Source organism: Schistocerca gregaria, chromosome 2, assembly GCF_023897955.1.
Source record: "Schistocerca gregaria isolate iqSchGreg1 chromosome 2, iqSchGreg1.2, whole genome shotgun sequence".
Taxonomy (NCBI): Eukaryota; Metazoa; Arthropoda; class Insecta; order Orthoptera; family Acrididae; genus Schistocerca; species Schistocerca gregaria.
This window is the reverse complement of record NC_064921.1, coordinates 635,196,165-635,215,535: the sequence shown is the minus strand read 5'-3', so window position 1 is coordinate 635,215,535 and position 19,371 is coordinate 635,196,165. Positions and strand designations below refer to the sequence as shown.

The window sequence follows — 19,371 nt, the reverse complement described above, 5'->3', positions numbered from 1 at the left end:
GTGACAGAAGTGCAACCCTCCCGCAAATTGCTGCACATTTCAATGCTGGGCCATCAACAAGTGTCAGATTGCGAACCATTTAACAAAACATCATCGACATGGGCTTTCGGAGCCGAAGGCCCACTCATGTACAGTTGATGGCTGTACGACATAAAGCTTTATGCCTCGTCTGTGCCCACTAACACCAAAACTGGACTGTTGATGACTGGAAACATATTGGCTGGTCAGACGAGTCTTGATTCAAATTCTATTGAATTATGGACGTGTACAGGTATGGAGAGATGTCTGCAGGGGAGTGTTGAAGCTGGTGAAGGCTCTGTAATGGTGTGGGGCATGTGCAGTTGGAGTGATATGGGACCCCTGATACATCTAAACACGACTGACAGATGACAAGTACATAAGCGTCCTGCCTTATCACCCACATTCATTCATGACCACTGTACATTTCGGCAGACTTGGGCATTTCCAGTAGGACAATGCGACATCCCACACATCCAGAATTGCTACAGAGTGGCTCCAAGAAAACTATTCTGAGTTAAAACACTTCCGCTGGCCACCAAACTCCCAATACATGAACTTTATTGAGCATATCTGGGATGCCTTGCAACGTACAGTTCAGAAGACATCTCCACCCCTTGTACTCTTATGGATTTATGGATAGCCCCGCAGGATTCGTGGTGTCAATTCCGCCCAGCACTACTTCAGACATTAGTTGAGTAAATGCCACATCGTGTTGGGGCACTTCTGCGTGCTTGTGGTGGTGGTGGGGGCTAAACAATATCAGGCATGTGTACCAGTTTCTTTGGCTCTCCATTGTATGTACTTTCAATTTTCATCGAGCTATGTTATTTGACAGTTACACACCGTGCGAAAGTCAGTTTCATCCTTCAGTTTTGCACACCATAGTACATGAAATATTTGTAAGTGCAAATTTTGTTGCTCCCTGGAAGCTATTAGATAGGAAACCTACAACTGAAACCATGCACCATGAACTGCAAATTGGGTCAGCCATTATTAATATAGATAATTACTGATGAAATGTACAAAGTGTTTGTTTAGTTAGAGGCAATTATAAACTACAGTAACATCTACCCTATTTAATACATTCACAAAATTTGCTTCAAAATGTATGAAGACCTCTTTTTGTTCTACATGGCGTACACAGCTGCAGAATTTGGTTTCTTTATTGAACAAGTGGTTTAAAGTTCAAGAATCTGTTCTGAAAAGTATTAGTACATGAATAATAAAAGTAAAATAAATATTCAATCCAGGTTGGGATGTTTCCAGCTGCTCACAGTATGAGGAAAATATGATTAAATTTATCAAACTGTCAGCGACACTGGTATTAGAAATGAAACAAATGGGCTTTTTCAAGTGATTCAAGGAATACATAGCAACTACAAACCAGAAAAGTAGACAGCTACTTACAGAATAGGTTCATACAAGCAATTATTTTGATTGGCATACTATAAATTAATTACTTCAAAATTAATGCATCATAATTTCCTTTCTTAGCAGAGACAATAAATTAATTTATGTTTCTTAGTTTCAAAAATACAATGAAACTGTTATCTAATTCAGTCTTCCTGCACTGGTAATACCAATGCCTAATTTCAGCAAAATGTAATGACAAAAACCCACCTGCTCAATTGCAGCAATTATGGCTTCTGATATGCTGAAGTGTGCATTCTCCCGATCAAGTTCTGCTGCTGGTCGGGCAAACTGAACAGAAGAAAGGAAACTGGTGATGCTTTGCCCTTGCTGGGGACGAGGAAAAAATCCAACAGTCATTGGAAGAACACTGCTACCACCATCTTCAATAAAACTTTTCTTGCAGTGCTGTCTATCACCAAGCCACTCGAAAGGATAGTTAGGAACAGAGCCAGAAATCCCTGTTTTTCGTTTTCTTTGTAAATTTCGAGCAGATGGCATCCCTGAACTGTTGATCTCACTTTTCCTCCAGTGCCTAGATGGAAGATTTAGGTCAGATGGTCTTGCCTTGCAGGTTGTTGCAGTTTTGTTTGCTTTGCGTATGACTTCTGATGACTCAGCTAAATGCCTGTTAACATTTAGTGTGTCAGAACTACTACTGCTGCTGTTGCTGCTTGCAATTGTTGAGCTTTCTACCAATGTGAGATTTTTTGGGATTGCTGTTTTAGGTTTTTTGAAGTTATTTGAACATCCCTTTGTCAGTTTTTTATTCAAACTTTTGGTTTGTTGTTTTGCAGATTGTTGCTTCCAATGTCCAGCTAACCTGTTGTCTGTCACACAAGAATCTGGTTCATGATCAGGTGTCGGTTCTGCTGAGTAATCTACCTGCAGCACACTTGGAGAAAGTTTACAATATGCTTGGTGTCCTGATACATTTTCGATCATTTGGCCAATATTTGAACCTTGTAAATTTTCTTGGTCTAGCCGTGGATCATCTGCTGGACAGGGCAAAGACACATGACTTCCCGAGGTACACTGGAAAAAAACTTTGTTCACATACAGTGATTTAGTGCTAGCTGAAAAACTTCTTTTGCATAGTGGTATTATAAATGTAGTTCCCAAAATATCTGGAAGACTTTTCCAACGCTTTAGTTTAGTATTACTATAAAACATCTCAGAGATATTATCGTCTGCAGTCCGAGTGTCTCTATTTCTTTCAGTGTTTCCATTCTCGACATTTTCACTTTCTTGACATGAAATTATGGATTCTGTAGCTTCTTCACATGAATTTACTCTATCAGAATCATAACTGCATGTAGTGTCCTTCATCTCACTACTTGGTGCATTGTAATCTGCTTTGGCATATACTGATGTTGTATTAGCTTGATTGTCTTCTGAACATTGTTTTTTCCAACCCAACAAGTCACTGTGTGCAAAATGCCAAGTTTTATGTTGAGTTTCGGGAAATGATGAACATCTACGATGTGTCTTCTGGAACTCATTGTATGTCCATGTTGAGAGATACTGAAAGAGAATTAAAGTTTCAGTTTGAATAACTTGAAGTTAAAAATCCTATAACACCAAAATAAAAAAAAATAAACTGCTATGTTTTAGATTATGGACGAAATGATGAACAAACAGAAATATAAGATGCAATTCATATAATAAAACCTGTAAGCCAATGATAATTCACTTACCAGCAAAACAAACATTTGTGATAACATTCAATACGGAAAATAAATTTACTAAAATATATATCTGTCAGACAGATATTCCATTATTTACCAACTTTGAAACAATTATTTCAAGGTAAATCTTATACTCACTTCAGTTCTCAATAGAACATGAAATCAGATTTTGAGACCATACAATTTTAGAGAGAGGGGGAAACATGCTAGCTTTAATCTTATCCCACCACTCTCAGAATCCTGAAGATTTTTGTGAAGAGCAATTTAGGTGTGCAGATATTATTCTTAGGCAATTAAAAAAAATTTTTAAATTAAAAAAAATTCACATGACCCTTTCATTGCTTTCCATTCCAGTTTTCAGTGCAAATCCTGCAATGCATAGTCTGAACACCATTCCTAACAAGTTGGGTACTCAGAGCACAAGTAGTTTCTCACCTACACTGTCTCAGGTAGCAAAAGTTCAATTATAAGCACTCTGTACATTACCCATCTTTCCCTACAGCTTACTCCTATTTTTTCTCAGAATCTCCAACGTCTTGCACAATTTCACATTGTTGAACACTTTTTCTTGGTCAATAAATCCCATGAGCGTGTCTGGATTTTTCGTCAGTCTTGCTTCCATTTCAAGCACATCAGAACTGCCTCTCTGATGCCTTTACCTTTCCTAAAGCCAAACTGATCATCATATAAGAGATCCTAAGTTTTCTTTTCCATTCTTATTCTTTTCAGCAGCTTGGATGCTTGAGCTGTTAAGCTGACTGTGTGATAGGTCTTGCACTTATCTGCTCTTGGTATCTTTGGAACTGTCTGGATGATATTCTTCTGAAAGTCTGATGGTATGTCTGTCACCAGTCTCATAGATACTGCACTCCATTTTGAATAGTCATTTGGTTGCCAATTCTCCTAGTGACTTTAGAAATTCCAATGGAATGTTACATATGCCTTATGCATTTTCTGATCTCAAGTTTTCTAGAGCTCTCTCAAATTCTGGCTAATACTGAGTCCTCAATGTATTCCATATTGTCTCTAATTCCTTCTTCTATCACATCATCAGACAAGCCCTCCTTCTCATAGAGGCCTTCAATGTGCGCGTTCCACCTATCCTATCTCTACTCTGCATTTAACAGTGAAATTCTCATTACATTCTCAATCTTACCTCTGATGCTTTTAATTTCACTGAACATTGTTTTGACTTTGCTATATGCTGACTCAGACTTTTCAAAGATCATTTATTTTTCAATTTCTTCACATTTTTCCTGCAGTTTTTTGCCTTGGCTGCTCTGCACTTTCTATTAATTTCATTTCTATGTGATTTATATTACAGTATTCCTGTCTTTCTCTTCCTTCTTTCATCAATCAATTTAACCCTTTAGCAGGCATTCCAATGTATAAAGTGCACCAACTAAAAATAAAATTGTTTTGCACATTCCACTGTTTCACAATTGTGAGCATGTACCAATTACTTCATTATTGCTTCAGTGAACTAAGTGATAAATTGTGATGTTATATGTTCAAGAGAGTAGCAGTACTATAAAATAAACAGCGAGCTATGTAAGAAAAAAATTTACAATCTGTGTATGAAAATGACCCAGATTAAAAGATTGCAGCACAATCCCACAATGAGACAGTTCCCTTCAAGACAAATACTAATAGAATAAGTGTTTGGCTGCGATCTGATGCAATTGTGCTGTTTAAGGCTTACAGCGGGTCATTACCCATCCATGGGAACAGAGTAATATAATGAAAGATAGTTTTATTATTGTTTAATTAAACAATGCTTTAGCCCATATTATATAAATTTATTTTATCACTATATAATTAAGCTAACGGTGATTCCTCTCATACATGTTTACCCTGATAGCATAAAGACAGCTACTCTTTTCAAATGTACAAAGTATGCCAAATGCCCACTTGTGTTATGAAAAACAAGCCCACTCGAGGGTTACCGTATTTACTCGAATCTAAGCTGCACTTTTTTCTCGTTTTTGTAATCCAAAAAACCGCCTGCGGCTTAGAATCGAGTGCAAAGTAAGCGGAAGTTCACCACACCATCATTAGCTCAAACATGCATTAAATATAGTGATTTGCTTAATCTTCCAGTAATTGATACACTGCACTCGTGTTCAGGAGAATGATTCAAATCCATGTGTAGCCATCCAGATTTAGGTTTTCTGCAATTTCCCTAATCACTGCAGACAAACGTCAGGATGCTTACTTTGAAAGGGCATAGTCAATTTCTTTTCCCATCCTCGAAAGAGTATGAGCTTGTGTTCAATCTCAAGCGACCTCGATTTTGATTAAGATGTTCCACTCTAATCTACCTTCCTTCCAGTCCTTGAAATGATCTCTCTTTCTGGATGATGATGACACTTTACTTGAAGGTTCTATATTAATAAACAAGGGAGACAGACGTAATATGGAACTATCTTGTAATAGGGTATAAGACACTAACTACACAAAAATGATTAGCATGTAGTACCTGCAACACTAGCATAATTTTGTTGCACACTGCCAAGAATTTTCTGCTTTATGTCAACAATAGTGAGATCATGGATAGATGGCTAGTTGAAAGTAGCAATTTTATAGTTGGAAGTAACTACGAACTAATCAAGTAAAACTACCAGGACTGGATTTTTAATAAGGATCTCTTATTAAAAATATGTGTCTGCTGGTATATGTCAGTAACACTACTTAATAACATCTCTATTCTTTCCTCATATCATAAGGAAACAGTTCGTGTAACTACAGTAATTTAACCCACTTCAAGGACATTTTTATTCACACTGCAGATTTATTCTTAAGCTAAAGAAAAACTAATTACATTGTAGGTTCTTTTTTGCCTTATAATTCATCTGTCCCCTTTTTAAATTGTTTCAAGAAATCCACAATTCTTTTCCATCACTACAGCAGTAACCTTGTTATACTGCGAGTATATGGACTCTAGCATAGTGTACAAGCTGTTCCACTGTGTGCTGATCTTGTGTTTTGAAGACGATTCCAAAGGTACATAAGAGCCCACTTTTCCTCACGTACCATACAATGCATTTTGCAAAATTTATTGTTGCTGCAATGTTTGAGGCATCATTTAATAAGATGATATCATCAGTGAAAGTGTGGCTAAGTGCTTTGTTAATACAATGAGCAGCACAAAGAAGCCTTTCATGATTTTCTGAACCTTGTATTATATTGGCGCCTTGGTTGCGGACAAAAACAAAATTCTGCAACATGTTTGGTGAAATGTTCCTATCTGCCACACTCTTTTCTATTTCTTCTTTAATATTTACTGCCAACGTCTTAGTGTCCAGGAATTTGCTTGTAAATAAAACATTTATGTAATGTGCTGCAAACATCAAATAATGCAAGTGATTGTGTGAGTATGTCATATGAATGTTGCAATACATATTTTATTAACAAAATCAATAATAACAGAAGTCATTATCAGCTTCTCCTTTGGCAATTCCGCTAATAGCAATGGGATGCAGCACAACACCTGAAATTCTGACTTCTCCATAGTATACACCATCTTGCCCTAGCTCTTCGAAACTTTCACCAGAAACACCATAAAAGATATCATATGTCTGGCACACATTTTGCTGCTGTACTACCTCGTATTACTGCCAGTTTCCCTGTTTCCCTGAAGGAGCTGTGCAGTGTGGTATTTCTTACAACTGCGTTTCTTTAAATGTGTCGTTCTCGACTGGAGACACAATAACGTACAGCAGTTTATGCATGATACATACCAAGTGCACTTGCTGTTTTCATCTACATCCAGAAGAAATGTATTCCACAGTTTGTTCTTTAGACCCTCCTGCCTCATCAATGTCTGCACATTGGTTTAGATCTTACTATTCTGGCTTCCTTACACTGCATGATTACAGATAGACACACTACTAATGAGAAGCCTGTGCTGACAGTAGTCACGCAGCGATGAAGATACATTTAACATCTTTGGAACCAAACATTACCTGGGATGTGGCCATGGCATGTATGCTCAGACACAATAATTGGTGCTGGCGGCCTACCCGGTTAGGCTGTGCTTGTCCGATGTCGCTTTTTGTGCTCGCTTACCCAGTCATGCAAGACTCTAAAGTATGCTGCCGCCTCCTCTTGTGGTTCTTGAACAGAGTATTCGCTATTACCACCTGAAATTTATTGCAGAACTCAATTAGTCATTCTCCTCTCTCTTTCCTACTGGCAAGCCCATATTCTCTTGTAACCTTCTCTTCTATTTCTTTCCATATAATTGCATTCCAGTCCCCACGAGCAGGGACACGGAAAAAGTATCGATACTTTAGTGCATCAATACTTTAGTGTATAGATACCGATACTTTTCTAGTCGATACTTTGCAATCGAGTCTTTTACTCAATGAGTGTTACATGGTAGGTATCAAGTACTTCTTAGAGCTCAGACTGTTGACACTGGTGCGATGGGACTGGGGCGCCACAAAGATTAGGCTGGCAACACTGTCGTGATGCTACCGGCTATTTGAAATGCAAACAAAATACTATATGTCCGCACATGGTACTTTATGTTAGAAACATTAAACGAACAATTTGGCTTTCTTGAAAATAAAAATAGGTTTGTTAGTTGTCAGTAAGTGATTTATGTGGACATCTAGGATGGCGCCTGTGAAAAGTGAGCTGTGGAAGTATTACACTCGATTAAACACCAATGAAGTGAAATGCAAAATTTGCTTCAGAACCTTAAAATCATCAGGGAATACATCAAATATGAAGAAACATTTGCAAAAGCATCCCACAAGCACAATATCAAGGTAATTTAGTAATATTCTTATAATATTATACTTTTTTGATTTTTACTTTTCCTGAAACTAGTTCATTTTTATTTAGGGGGAAAAAAACCAAAATCCTCATCTATCTGAGAATACAGGAAAAAACACATGTCTGAGGTGTTCTACACTGGAAGTTTTTATTTTTTGTTTACTAAAAAAAATCACTCGTTCTGTATTTTTCAGTGAAAAAGGAAATCTGGCCCTGGGACAAATGACAATCGAGTTACCACCAAAATGGCTGAAGATAAAAGAGCAACTACCATCATCGCCATCACCCAGAGAGCCTTTCAACATTGATGTCATTTCTGGGGATAAGGTCTTCAACCCTGTGCAATCATCAGAGAATTCAACGGACACAGAAAGCAGACCGTTTAACAAAAAGAAGCAATTTTCCATCGGAGAAACAATACATAGAAAGCTATCGTATGTGGAGGGAGAGTGAACTCTGTGTTATGCAATATGCACATTGTTGCTTTATTTTATTTGTGTGTTCAAACGACCATTCGACATTGTTAAAGGTCAAGGATTTCAGAAATTGATGCGTCAGGTTTGTTCATCTTTTAAAATTCCGAGTATAGACACTCTTAAAGAAAATCTAGACAGTTTCTAGAGCATTATGCGATCCAAAATTGAACTGAAATTCGAAACTTTAGATCATATCTCGCTAACCTGTGATGTACGGACCGAGATAATGACTACCACTAGTTATTTAGGTGTCACTGCCCACTATTCCGATAACAATAAACTTACTTCACGCTGCATTGTTACTGTTGCGTTGGATCAACGGCATACAGCTGACTACATTTCTGAACAGATGCAAGAAATTTGTCAAGGCATGAATATCAAATCTGAGAAAATCACCACTATTATTACTGATAATGGTGCAAATATGGTAGCTGGTATTAATAAATTCATAGGTAGAGGGAAACATTTATCTTGTTTTGCCCATACCATTAATCTTATGGCTGAATCGACTATGTCGTTCAATGATTTTAATTTATTGTGTAATAAAGTAAGAGATTATGTTAAATATTTCAAGTCAAGTGTGATTCAAAGAGATTTATTAAGGCAAAAACAAACTGGAACAATTTTAAGTTGATCTTAGATGTAAAGACTCATTGGAATTCTGTATATTATTAAAAAAAATTAAAAATATTAAGTGTCATGTAATATTTTGTGTAATGTAATGTCTTGTATAGACACCTTTTATTAACCTGACATGTTCCACATCATTATGAAGTGTCACGTTCATGATCTATGGAACAAGTACTAATCTAATCTAATCTAATCTAATCTAATCTATGCTTGAGGGGTATTTCAAACTGGCTCCTTTCAGGCATCAAATTTTGAAGCTTAATGCGAAAGCACCGCTTTCGGCCATAGAAATGCAGAATATTAAAGATCTGCTTCAAGTTTCTAAAGAAATATCTGGAGAGCAGTATGTGACCATCAGCAAAATTATACCAATGATCAACTGTTTAAAAGCACAAATAGATGCTTTTAATCTGTCTACTGACAGTGGAGCAGGAGCCTTTAGAATCGAAGTCATGAAACAGATTCAGCGCAGATTCAAAAACATCCATTTTCAAGATGCCAGAGCTTGTGCCCGAACAATATCTATGATAAGGCGACTGATAGCAACAAATCCTGCCACCACCAACATTGGTAGTGAGACAGATAGTGATTCATCAGCTGACACATCTTATGACTTTTGGAGCCAACACAAAATGTTGGCCCGTAAAAAAAAAAAAAGAAAAAAAGGCAAAGTCACTTCCTTGTTCATGAACCAGCAATCTTCAGTAAATCTGAAGGATGAAATGATGCTTATTTAGCAACATCCGTGTCATCTCTATCTATGAACCCATTTGAACAGTGGGAAGATGAAAAGTGTATTTCTACAATTATATACGCTTGCTAAAGAATACCTGGCAATCCCAGCTACATCCATGCCTTCAGAAAGATTGTTTTCGAAGGCAGGCAGTACTAAGTCTAAAATGCTAAACAGGCTATCACCAAAACGATTGAACAAACTTCTGTTTTTAAGGGATTGTACAGAGGAAGAATGGGAGGTTTAAAATATATAATCATAATTTGGATTTCATATTGTGAAATATTTTTACTAAATAAAGTGTTTGATTACTTGAAATATTGCTTATTATTTTCAATGTCAAAACATTCATAGGGCTTGCAGTGTATCTTCTACATAGGTATGTATTATGCTGTACTGTCTCTTGTGCATTAGATTATTGCTTACCAATTGTATCTTACAACTAGACTGGAAGTTGTAAAGTTCATTTAAATTTCTCAAATCTCAAAATATGGATAGATGTTGAATGTGTGAGAGATGAAATACAAATTATACAAAAAAAAACTTCATAGAAAATTTGAAAACATGCCCAGAAGTATTGATACTTCAATTTTTCTACAATGATATTTTGTATACATTCGTATTTTGTTCAAAAAATCGATCGATACTAAAAGTATTGATACCTTGGGGTATCAATACTTCTGTGTTGATACTTTTATGAGTACAATACTTTTTGACCGATACTACTCATGAATACAGTATCAATATGTTTCATTTGATACTGTGTCCTTACCTACGGTCATTAGATTTTCATCTTCCCTTATTTATTGAATTAGACATTCAGTATCCTCATATACTTTCTCTATCTCTTCATAATCTACCTGTGACATCGGAATGTACATACACCTGAACTATCACTGTTGATGCTGGTTTGCTATTGAAACTGATGAGAACAACCCTATACCTGAATTGTTCACAGTAACTCCTTTGCCCTACCATTCTATTCATAACAAATGCCACACCTGTTATATTACTTTCTGCTGCTCTTGTTATTACCACATATTTTTCTGACTAGATATCCTTATCTTCTTTCCTTTTCACTTCACTGACATCCATTATATCTAAATAGAGACTTTGCATTTCCCTTTTAAGATTTTTTAGCTTTACTGCTACGTTCAAACTTCTGACATCCCATGCCCCATTTTGTAGAAAGATATCCCTTAATTGGTTATTCTATCTTCTCTCTCATTAACACCTCCCCCCTTGGCAGTCCCTTCCCAGAGATCCAAATCGGGTACTAACATGGAACCTTTTGCCAATGGAGACATGATTATGACACTTTTCAATTACAGGCCTCATGTCCTGTGGATACACATTATGTGTCTTTAATACAGTGATTTCCACTTGCTTCAACATGCTCATGCCATTTATCACTGCTGACTCTTCCACCTTTTTGCAGTAGTTTCCCACCCCAAGGGTAAGAGAATGCCCTGAATCTCTGTCTGCTCCTCCACCTTCTTTGATGACAAGACTGTTGGCAGAATGAGGGTATCTCTGATGTCAGAAGTCTTCGACCACCATTGCTGACAATTTTTATTCAAAATTTAAGCAGTAGCTAGATTGAAACCCAGGACTCAGGCAATTTTGATTACTAGTAAAAGATGCTACACCTAGACAATGTGTTCAGTACGTTATATATCTCCCTCTCATCTTGGATCACCTATGAAAATCTGTTGTCCGATTGACCTCAATTTTAAATCTATTCTGAGCTTTATCACCTCTTATTACCTCATAACATTTATCCATTCAAGTGATCATGCTGTAAAACTTGCTAAATCTGCATTGGTACTACAATACAGATCACTTCCAATATTGTCAAAACAAAATAAGGAGGCACTTAACAACTTTAAAACAAAAACTGAAAAATGCTTGAAAGAAATTGATTTCTACAATATTTCAGAATTTCAAATCTGTTCTATGGATGACTTGAGATACTAAACTATTTCTAATTGTAAACTATTTTGTACTTACCTTAGCATGTCAATAGTTTATTTGATACTTCTGTATATTATTTTTTATGTACTGTAAAATTAAGAAATTCTAGCATATATTTTATGTGCCTTGTATTAGTATGTACAATGTGTTTGTACAATACATGTAAACTCCCTACGACAGTAATGATTGCATAAAAAAGCTCAAAGACGGATCAAAATAAATAAACAAACAAGCAAATAATTTGCAACACTTTTCATGCTGGTATGATCACTAATCAAGCTCCAGGAGTGAATTTCTGCACCCATAACACCAAAATATCATGTTGCTGAGTAAATAGATGCTCAGTTGATTATCTTAATTGCATAGATTCCCTGTCATAATAGCAACCTTTTGTAATTGTACTTATGCTGCATTATCCCTGATTTGCTTTTGCATTTTCTTAAAGTCCTTTTTTCTCCCTTTTCAACAATCTGCAAAAAATGTACTTCATATTTCAGGAATATTCTTTAATGTACTAGAAATTCTAGGAACACTTCTGTATGCTCTGGAAATTTCTGCAATGTTTTTCATTACACTGGGATAAAAAGTGTTATGTTTTAGAAAGTTTTTAAATAATACTCATAGCTCTAAAACTGGAAATGAGAAAGACATGAGAAGGAAAGACTCATCCCATCCATTAAGTCTCCCCTGACTCGGGTTTCTGGGCAACTTTCCCAACTGTATCCCTTTTCCTAAACCTGAAAGCTTACATATGAAATACCTTTTATATGTGTGTTTTCCAGCCACTGCTTTGTGAATAGACTTTTCTTTTGATTTTATGTAGCCTACTGATTTCATTATTAGTATGTTGTGGCGTGCAATACGAGTAAATGTCAGTATCACCACAGATGATTTCAGATCACTTGCCTCATCTGAAGGAGCATATCAAATGCCAATTCCAGCAGATCCTTGTGATCTACCATGTGACCTAAAGAAATGACGAAAGGCCAACATAATTACCTGTTGTTTCAGTCATCTATTAAACCTTATTGCATACCCAAATCACCCATTCATGAGTCGATCATTGCTGGATATCGGGTTCATGAAACACATCAAGACTGGCCACCTAATGGCACTGCACTGCTTTCTGCATGCAGTTAAAGTTATTTTCATAATTTTTTTAGCAGTAAGGCACAAACTGCTTTTGACTGTAGTCAGTGTAATGCAAATGTTAGTACTTTGACTGTAAATAGCTCTCTGTGGTAGATATCAGCTGTTTATTCTTTCTAATGAAATGTCTGTGAATACTACACATCGTTAATTCTGTTATTCTTGTTGTTTTAGTGTGAAGTTCCTTTTTGTTCTTAAGTTCTGTAAATTATTAATTCCATCAATGACTAGATTAAAAACCATTTACATTCGGTGTGTCTAGAGTGGGAGAATTATCAAGATGTGAGTAAATACAGATGCCATGACTGCAGTACTGGTTACTGTAATTATGTGATTTACCTGTATTATGAAATTGTTGGTAAGTACAATAAAATCTGTTGTTAGTAAAACTGAATAATTATCAGTAGGCAAGCATTCTACCACCAACTGAAAGTTATTGACAAGGATTAACAGAGACTAAAGCCACAATGTCCCAGATACCTGGTATTAACTAATTATGATTTGGACAGTATAATGAGCCAACACTACATTTTGCCCTCTTCTTTTCCTCATCATCTTTGCCAACAACAACAACAACAACAACAACAAGACATGACATTATACACACATTCATTATAGTCATCTCCAAAGGATGGTTATACTGAGTACTAGTTTCACTGAAAAATGGACTTGGGTACTTCTCTTTAGCATGGCTGCAGGCAGTGCATGAGAACAGAGGTGTGGATTGGGAGGGGGAGACTGGAGAAGAGAGAGTGAGTGAGTGCAGAATGAGTGAGGTTAGGGTCATGGGGCAAGGATGGAAGCAGGTGTGGGGTAGAGGCTTACAGAGACTGAGGCCAAGAGGACTACTGGGTTTCAATGACTACTTCCAAATCTAAGCCATCTCATTCCTTACTCCACAGACTAAAGTCACAGATTTTTTTTTTTTTTTTTTTTTTTTTTTTTTTTTTTTTTTTTTTTTAGTATGACCTCCAGTTTATTCTTTTGATTCTCATTCTATTTGCTGTTTCAGACTTTTGCTTGTATTTGGCTTTGATCATGTTTCATCAGTTATATAATTATCTGTGAAGTGCACTGTGCAGATAAATACTGTCTCATAACATATATTGTAGTTGTTGCTACTTCCAACTGCTTCCCTGCAATTGAATGTCTCACAATTCATGGTTTTCAACTCTGGCTGATGATAACTGGACACTATTCTTCTGACTCAAATATTGTTAAAAATCAGATCTGACGAATCTGGAATGTTATGTTAGCGGAATTTAGAATCACCATGAACCATTACCTCTCCAATGTGGGGTGCCTTGCATGCCTCTACACTGTAGATAGCCATATCACAGGTGCGACCACAATGGAGAAAGATATGTGGAGAGGTCAGACTAACATGTGGTGCCTGGTGAGGGTAGCAGCTTTTTCAGTGGTTGTGGGGGCAACAGCCTGGATGATTGAATGATCTAATCTTCTAAATTAGCCAGCATTATCTTACTGTACTTGCACTGCAGATGGCTGAAAGTAAGGAGGATTTACAGCAAAGTTCTATTATTCCCTTGGGTTTGCTGCTCTACTATATGTCGTAACATGGCATTCGCATGGGAAGAATAGTCCAGAGATAAAATAGCCCTCCACTTGTATCTCCGCAAAAAGACTACTCACTGTGATGTCGTCACCATTAATGATCGTTCCTTTGTGTGGGACCACAGACACACAGAAATTTCTGAAAGAAATTTCCGCTATTTGATTGTTAATTGTTGATTTATTTGGACAATAACAATTTCACTTTCCAGCCATTTTCAAGTGAATGATGAAATGTTAAAATGACTTCCTGCCTGTGACATGTCATTGTAAAAGAAAAACATATTTCTAGTCTTATAGATCAACTGCCATATTACAGGATACAAGTACATATTCAGGATACATAATATTGCTGACATTGTGCACAATGAGAACCCATTAACATACAGTATAGCATATTTAACAGCAAATATATTTTTGTGACCTGCATTCATCACTTCTGTGCATCAGCAGAACTATTTAACAGCAAATACATTCCTGCCACATTGTGACCTGCATTCATCACTTCTGTTCATCAATTGAAGTGACGACTGCAGGCCACAAGAATATATTTGCTGTTCAATATGCCATACTGCATGTTAATGGTTTCTCATTGTGCACAATATCAGCAATATTATGTATCCTGGATATGTACCTGTATCCTGCAATAAGACGGCTGATCTATAACACCAGAAATATGTTTATTCGATGATGACATATCAAAGACAGGCCTGACATATTTTAACATTTCAACAAGCACTTTAGAATGGTTACAAAGTCGAAATCATAATTGTGAAAAATAAATGAACAATGAACAGTAAAGCGGCATAAATTTCTTTTTTTAAGAAAAAAATTATATTCCTTAATTTGGTATGCAGGTTAGAGCATGTAAAAATGAAAATGAGTAGGTTAAAGTTAGATATAGGAGGAATTGGTGAAGTGCAGTGGTAGGAAGAATAGGACTTTTGGTCAGGTCCGTACAGAGCTATCAGCACAAATTCAGACAGGGACAATGCAAGATTAGTCCTGATAACGAATAAGAAAATAGGAATGCGAGTAAGCTACTGTATGCAGCATAGTGAAAATATTACGATAGCCAATGCCCAGAACAGTACGACTCCTTTACATGTCAACTAGTTCCACAGATGATGATGATGATGATGATGATGATGATGATGAAATTGAACAAAGAATGTATGATACGACAAAGGAAATTACACAGAAACTTGAACCAGACGAAAATTTAATTGTGACGAGTGGCTGGAATTCAATATGGAGACAAGGAACAGAATGAAAAATAGTAGGAGAAGATGGGCTGTAGGAAAGGACAGAAAAAGGAAGATGGCTGATTTAATCAAAGCTAAAATTTTGTTTAAGAATAATGAAAGAAGATCATACATGTGGAAGAGACTCGGGAACACTGGAAGGTTTCAGATAATATAATGGTAAAACAGAGATTTCAAAACAGATTTTAAACTGTAAGACATTTCGAGGGGCAGATGTGGATTCTGATCATAATTTACTGGTTTAATCAGAGACCTTCTCAAGTCTCAAACATCTATATGGTCTATAAGTCTATATGCAGACTGAAGTGATGAATGAATGTTTGTATCAAGACCAGGACCAGGATTTGAATGTGGGTCTCCACTCAGTAGGCAGATGTGCTAACCACTACACCAACCTGGCACAGTGACTACGGACAACTGTACAAAACTACCCTAGCATGCCTCCCTCCTCAACCCATATTCCCACTCATGTCTCAACCTGCTTAGAATTCCCTCTAAACTTGAACAGTATTGCAGAAGCTCTCTAACTGTATTGGAACAGCACATCAGCATCAAATGAAATGGAGAATCCTGCCTGAAACCCAGGCATAGATGTATTAACCAAATTCCAGGCAGTTGGAGAGCCTCTGCAACGCTGTTCGAATTTACGATGAATACCAAGTGAGCTGAGGTGAGAATGGGAACCTGGGTTGAGGGGGAAGGCATGCTAGGGTAGTCCATGCAGTTTTGTATAGCAACTGTACTAGGGTGGCATAGTGGTTATCGCATCTGCGAGTGAGCAGGAGATCCAGGTTTGAATCCTCGCCTTGGAACAATTTTTCATTCATTGTTTCAATCTGCGTACATAGATCATAATTTACTGGTTATGAATTGCAAACCATAACTAAAGAAATTGGAAAATGGCCCCTGGAGTAGACGATATTCCCTCAGAATTATTGAAATCCTCGAGTGAGCCAGCCATGACAAAATTATTACACCTTGTATGTAACAAATATGAGACAGGCAAAATATGCTCAGACTTCAAGACAAAAGTAACAATTCCAATTTCAAAGAAGGCAGGTGCTAACATGTGAATACTACCAAACATTCTGTCTAAGTCATGGTTGTAGAATACTGACAAATTATTTACAGAAAAACGGGAAAACTGGTAGAGGCCAATATAGGGGAAGATTAGTTTGGGTTCAGGAGAAATGTAGACAAGTGAGGCACTACTGGCCCTACAACTTATCCTGATTGATAGGTTGAAGAAAAAAGCAAACCTTTGTTTATAGTATTTTTAGATTTAAAGAGAGATTTTAACATTGTGTGAACTGGACTACACTCTTAAATTTTGAAAGTGACAGGGATAAAATACAGGGAGTGAAAAGTTATTTAATAGTTGTACAGAAACCAGACTAAGAACATGAAAATGAAGCTATAGTTGAGAAGGGAGTGAGACAGGGTTGTAGTTTATCCCTGATGTTATTCAATCTGTACACTGAACAAGCTGTGAAAGGAATCAAGGAGAAATTTGGAAAATGAGTTAAAGCTCAGGGAGAAATAAAAACTTTACAGTTTGCCAGTGAAATTTTAATTCTGTCAGACACAGCAATGGATTTGAAACAGGAGTACAATTGAATGAATAGTGTCTTGAGTAGATAAGAGTAACATCAGTAAAAGCAAAGCAAGGGTAATGGAATGTAGTCTATGCAAGGCAGGTGGTGTTGAGGGAGTAAAGTAGTACATGAGTTTTGTTATTTGGGCACCAAAATTACATGATGGAAGATAAAGAGATGATATGAAATGCAGACTGGCAATAACAAGGAAAGCATTTCTGAAAAAGAGGACTTTGTTAATATCTAACACAAACTTAAGTGATAAGAAGCTTTTCATAGGGTGTTTTTCTGGAATGAAGCATTGTACAGAAGTGAAATATGGGTGATAGGCAACTGAGACAAGAAGAAACTTTTGAAATATGGTGCTATAGGATAATGCTGGAGAATCAGGGGGTAGACTGAATAACAAATGATAAGGTACTGAAATGGGCAAAAAGAAATTTGTGATACAACTTGACTAAACAAGGGATCAGCTGACAGCATACATCATGAGGGACCAAAGAACTGTCAGTTTGGCAATGGGAGAAAGTCTGGGTGTAAAATCTGTAGAGAGAACAAGGCTCGAATACAATAAGTAGGTTCAAATGGGTGTAGGTGTAGTAGTTATGCATAGATAAGAGGCTTGCAGGATAGATTAGTGTGGAGAGCTGCATCAGACTGAAAACAACAACAACAACATAATCACTAATCAATAAGTAATACAGAACTTACTAAGCTAAGACTTACCAAACACGGATCTATCTCTGCGAGTAATGAAGGCTGATTCTGCTCCACAGCTCTCAAACAAATAAGTGTTGCTTCTCCATACTTTTCCTGACAAAGATAGGCCGTCTTTTCAAAGCATGATAATAAATGTTCTCTGTCTGACAGAAGCCATGACAGTTTTTGAGATAATGTATGGCCTTCCAAGCTGAAAAGAAATAAAATAAAAATAAATTAAAAGTGCTAACCAACAAATTCGTGGAAAGTCCTGGGTGGAATACAAGCAATGGTAGAAATAAAGTTAACGACTTCAAGAAATACGAATCAAATTGTTGCTAGGCTTTTGGATATCACCCTTAATGGGAGCTAACAAAAGCGTGCGCGCACCCACCTACACACACACACACACACACACACACACACACACACACACACACACACAGCTACACTTTGGAGCTGCAACACTGACAGAATAGTGTGTGTGTGTGTGTGTGTGTGTGTGTGTGTGTGTGTGTGTGTGTGTTGTGTGTGTGTGTGTGTGTGTGTTTTTCTGTATTAATTAGACTCTGATGAAGGGCAATGACCAAAGGCTGGGCAATATTTTCAGTCTTGTTTATGTTTCTTGAAGTTTCCCCAACAGATAAAATATTCCATCATCTTTCAGCAATGCATCTTGGGCAATGACGTTTTCTGTAGCTTATGGGAAATAGTAGTGTGTTTAGATTACAATTGTTATTACTTTGAAATTATGAACTACTGCTTCTTAATCCAACATTCTGACAAATTGTGTAGTAGTTCTTGAATGTGGACTTCAATGCCACTGAAACTTCTCTTCCACTGGAAGCTACAGACTTTTGTCAAGTTTTGACTTCCTACTAAAGAACAGAAAGCACTTCATATGCTTATGTTGCTCTGTAAGTTACAATAAGATAACACTTTATATCAAAGAGTGAACATACACTGATCTGACAATGATTCCGTAAGATTTTCACTTATTACAGTTTTGTACAAAACTGACTGTTAAGCTTTGCCTCCTTTCCGTCATGTCACTTCCAATGTGATGGTATCTGCTGCTCAATAGCATGTCCCACTTCTCCAGCCTGGGACACGGCTGCGTGGTTTAACTGCTCCACCAGTAGTTACCACAAACACGTAGCAAAATTACCATTGTCATCCCATCTTCGAAATGCATGACATCCATTACAGCCAGTTTATGTGGACAAATGGCACAACAGTTTACAATTTTAAACAAAGTAAGTATAGTCTAATTCATGATGGCAATTCCTGCAGGCCAAAGCAGAATGGGCACTGCACTGTTGCTGGTTCCAAGTAACAGTTGCAGTACATGCATACATGTGTTTTGTGCTTGAAGAA

The 19,371-nt window shown here is 36.9% G+C and overlaps 1 protein-coding gene across 2 annotated transcripts in view; it reads right to left on the bottom strand.

Annotated features, from left to right (window-relative positions):
- The window catches only part of LOC126334660 (run domain Beclin-1-interacting and cysteine-rich domain-containing protein), a 203,552-nt gene that overhangs the window by 113,459 nt on the left and 70,722 nt on the right, over positions 1–19,371 (bottom strand). For both annotated transcript variants that reach the window (XM_049997119.1, XM_049997120.1), the window contains exons 4-5: positions 18,022–18,205; positions 1,642–2,955 (exon numbers count right to left, since the gene is read on the bottom strand). In XM_049997119.1, the coding sequence (XP_049853076.1) occupies positions 1,642–2,955; positions 18,022–18,205 (1,498 nt within the window). The remainder of the gene's footprint in view (positions 1–1,641; positions 2,956–18,021; positions 18,206–19,371) is intronic.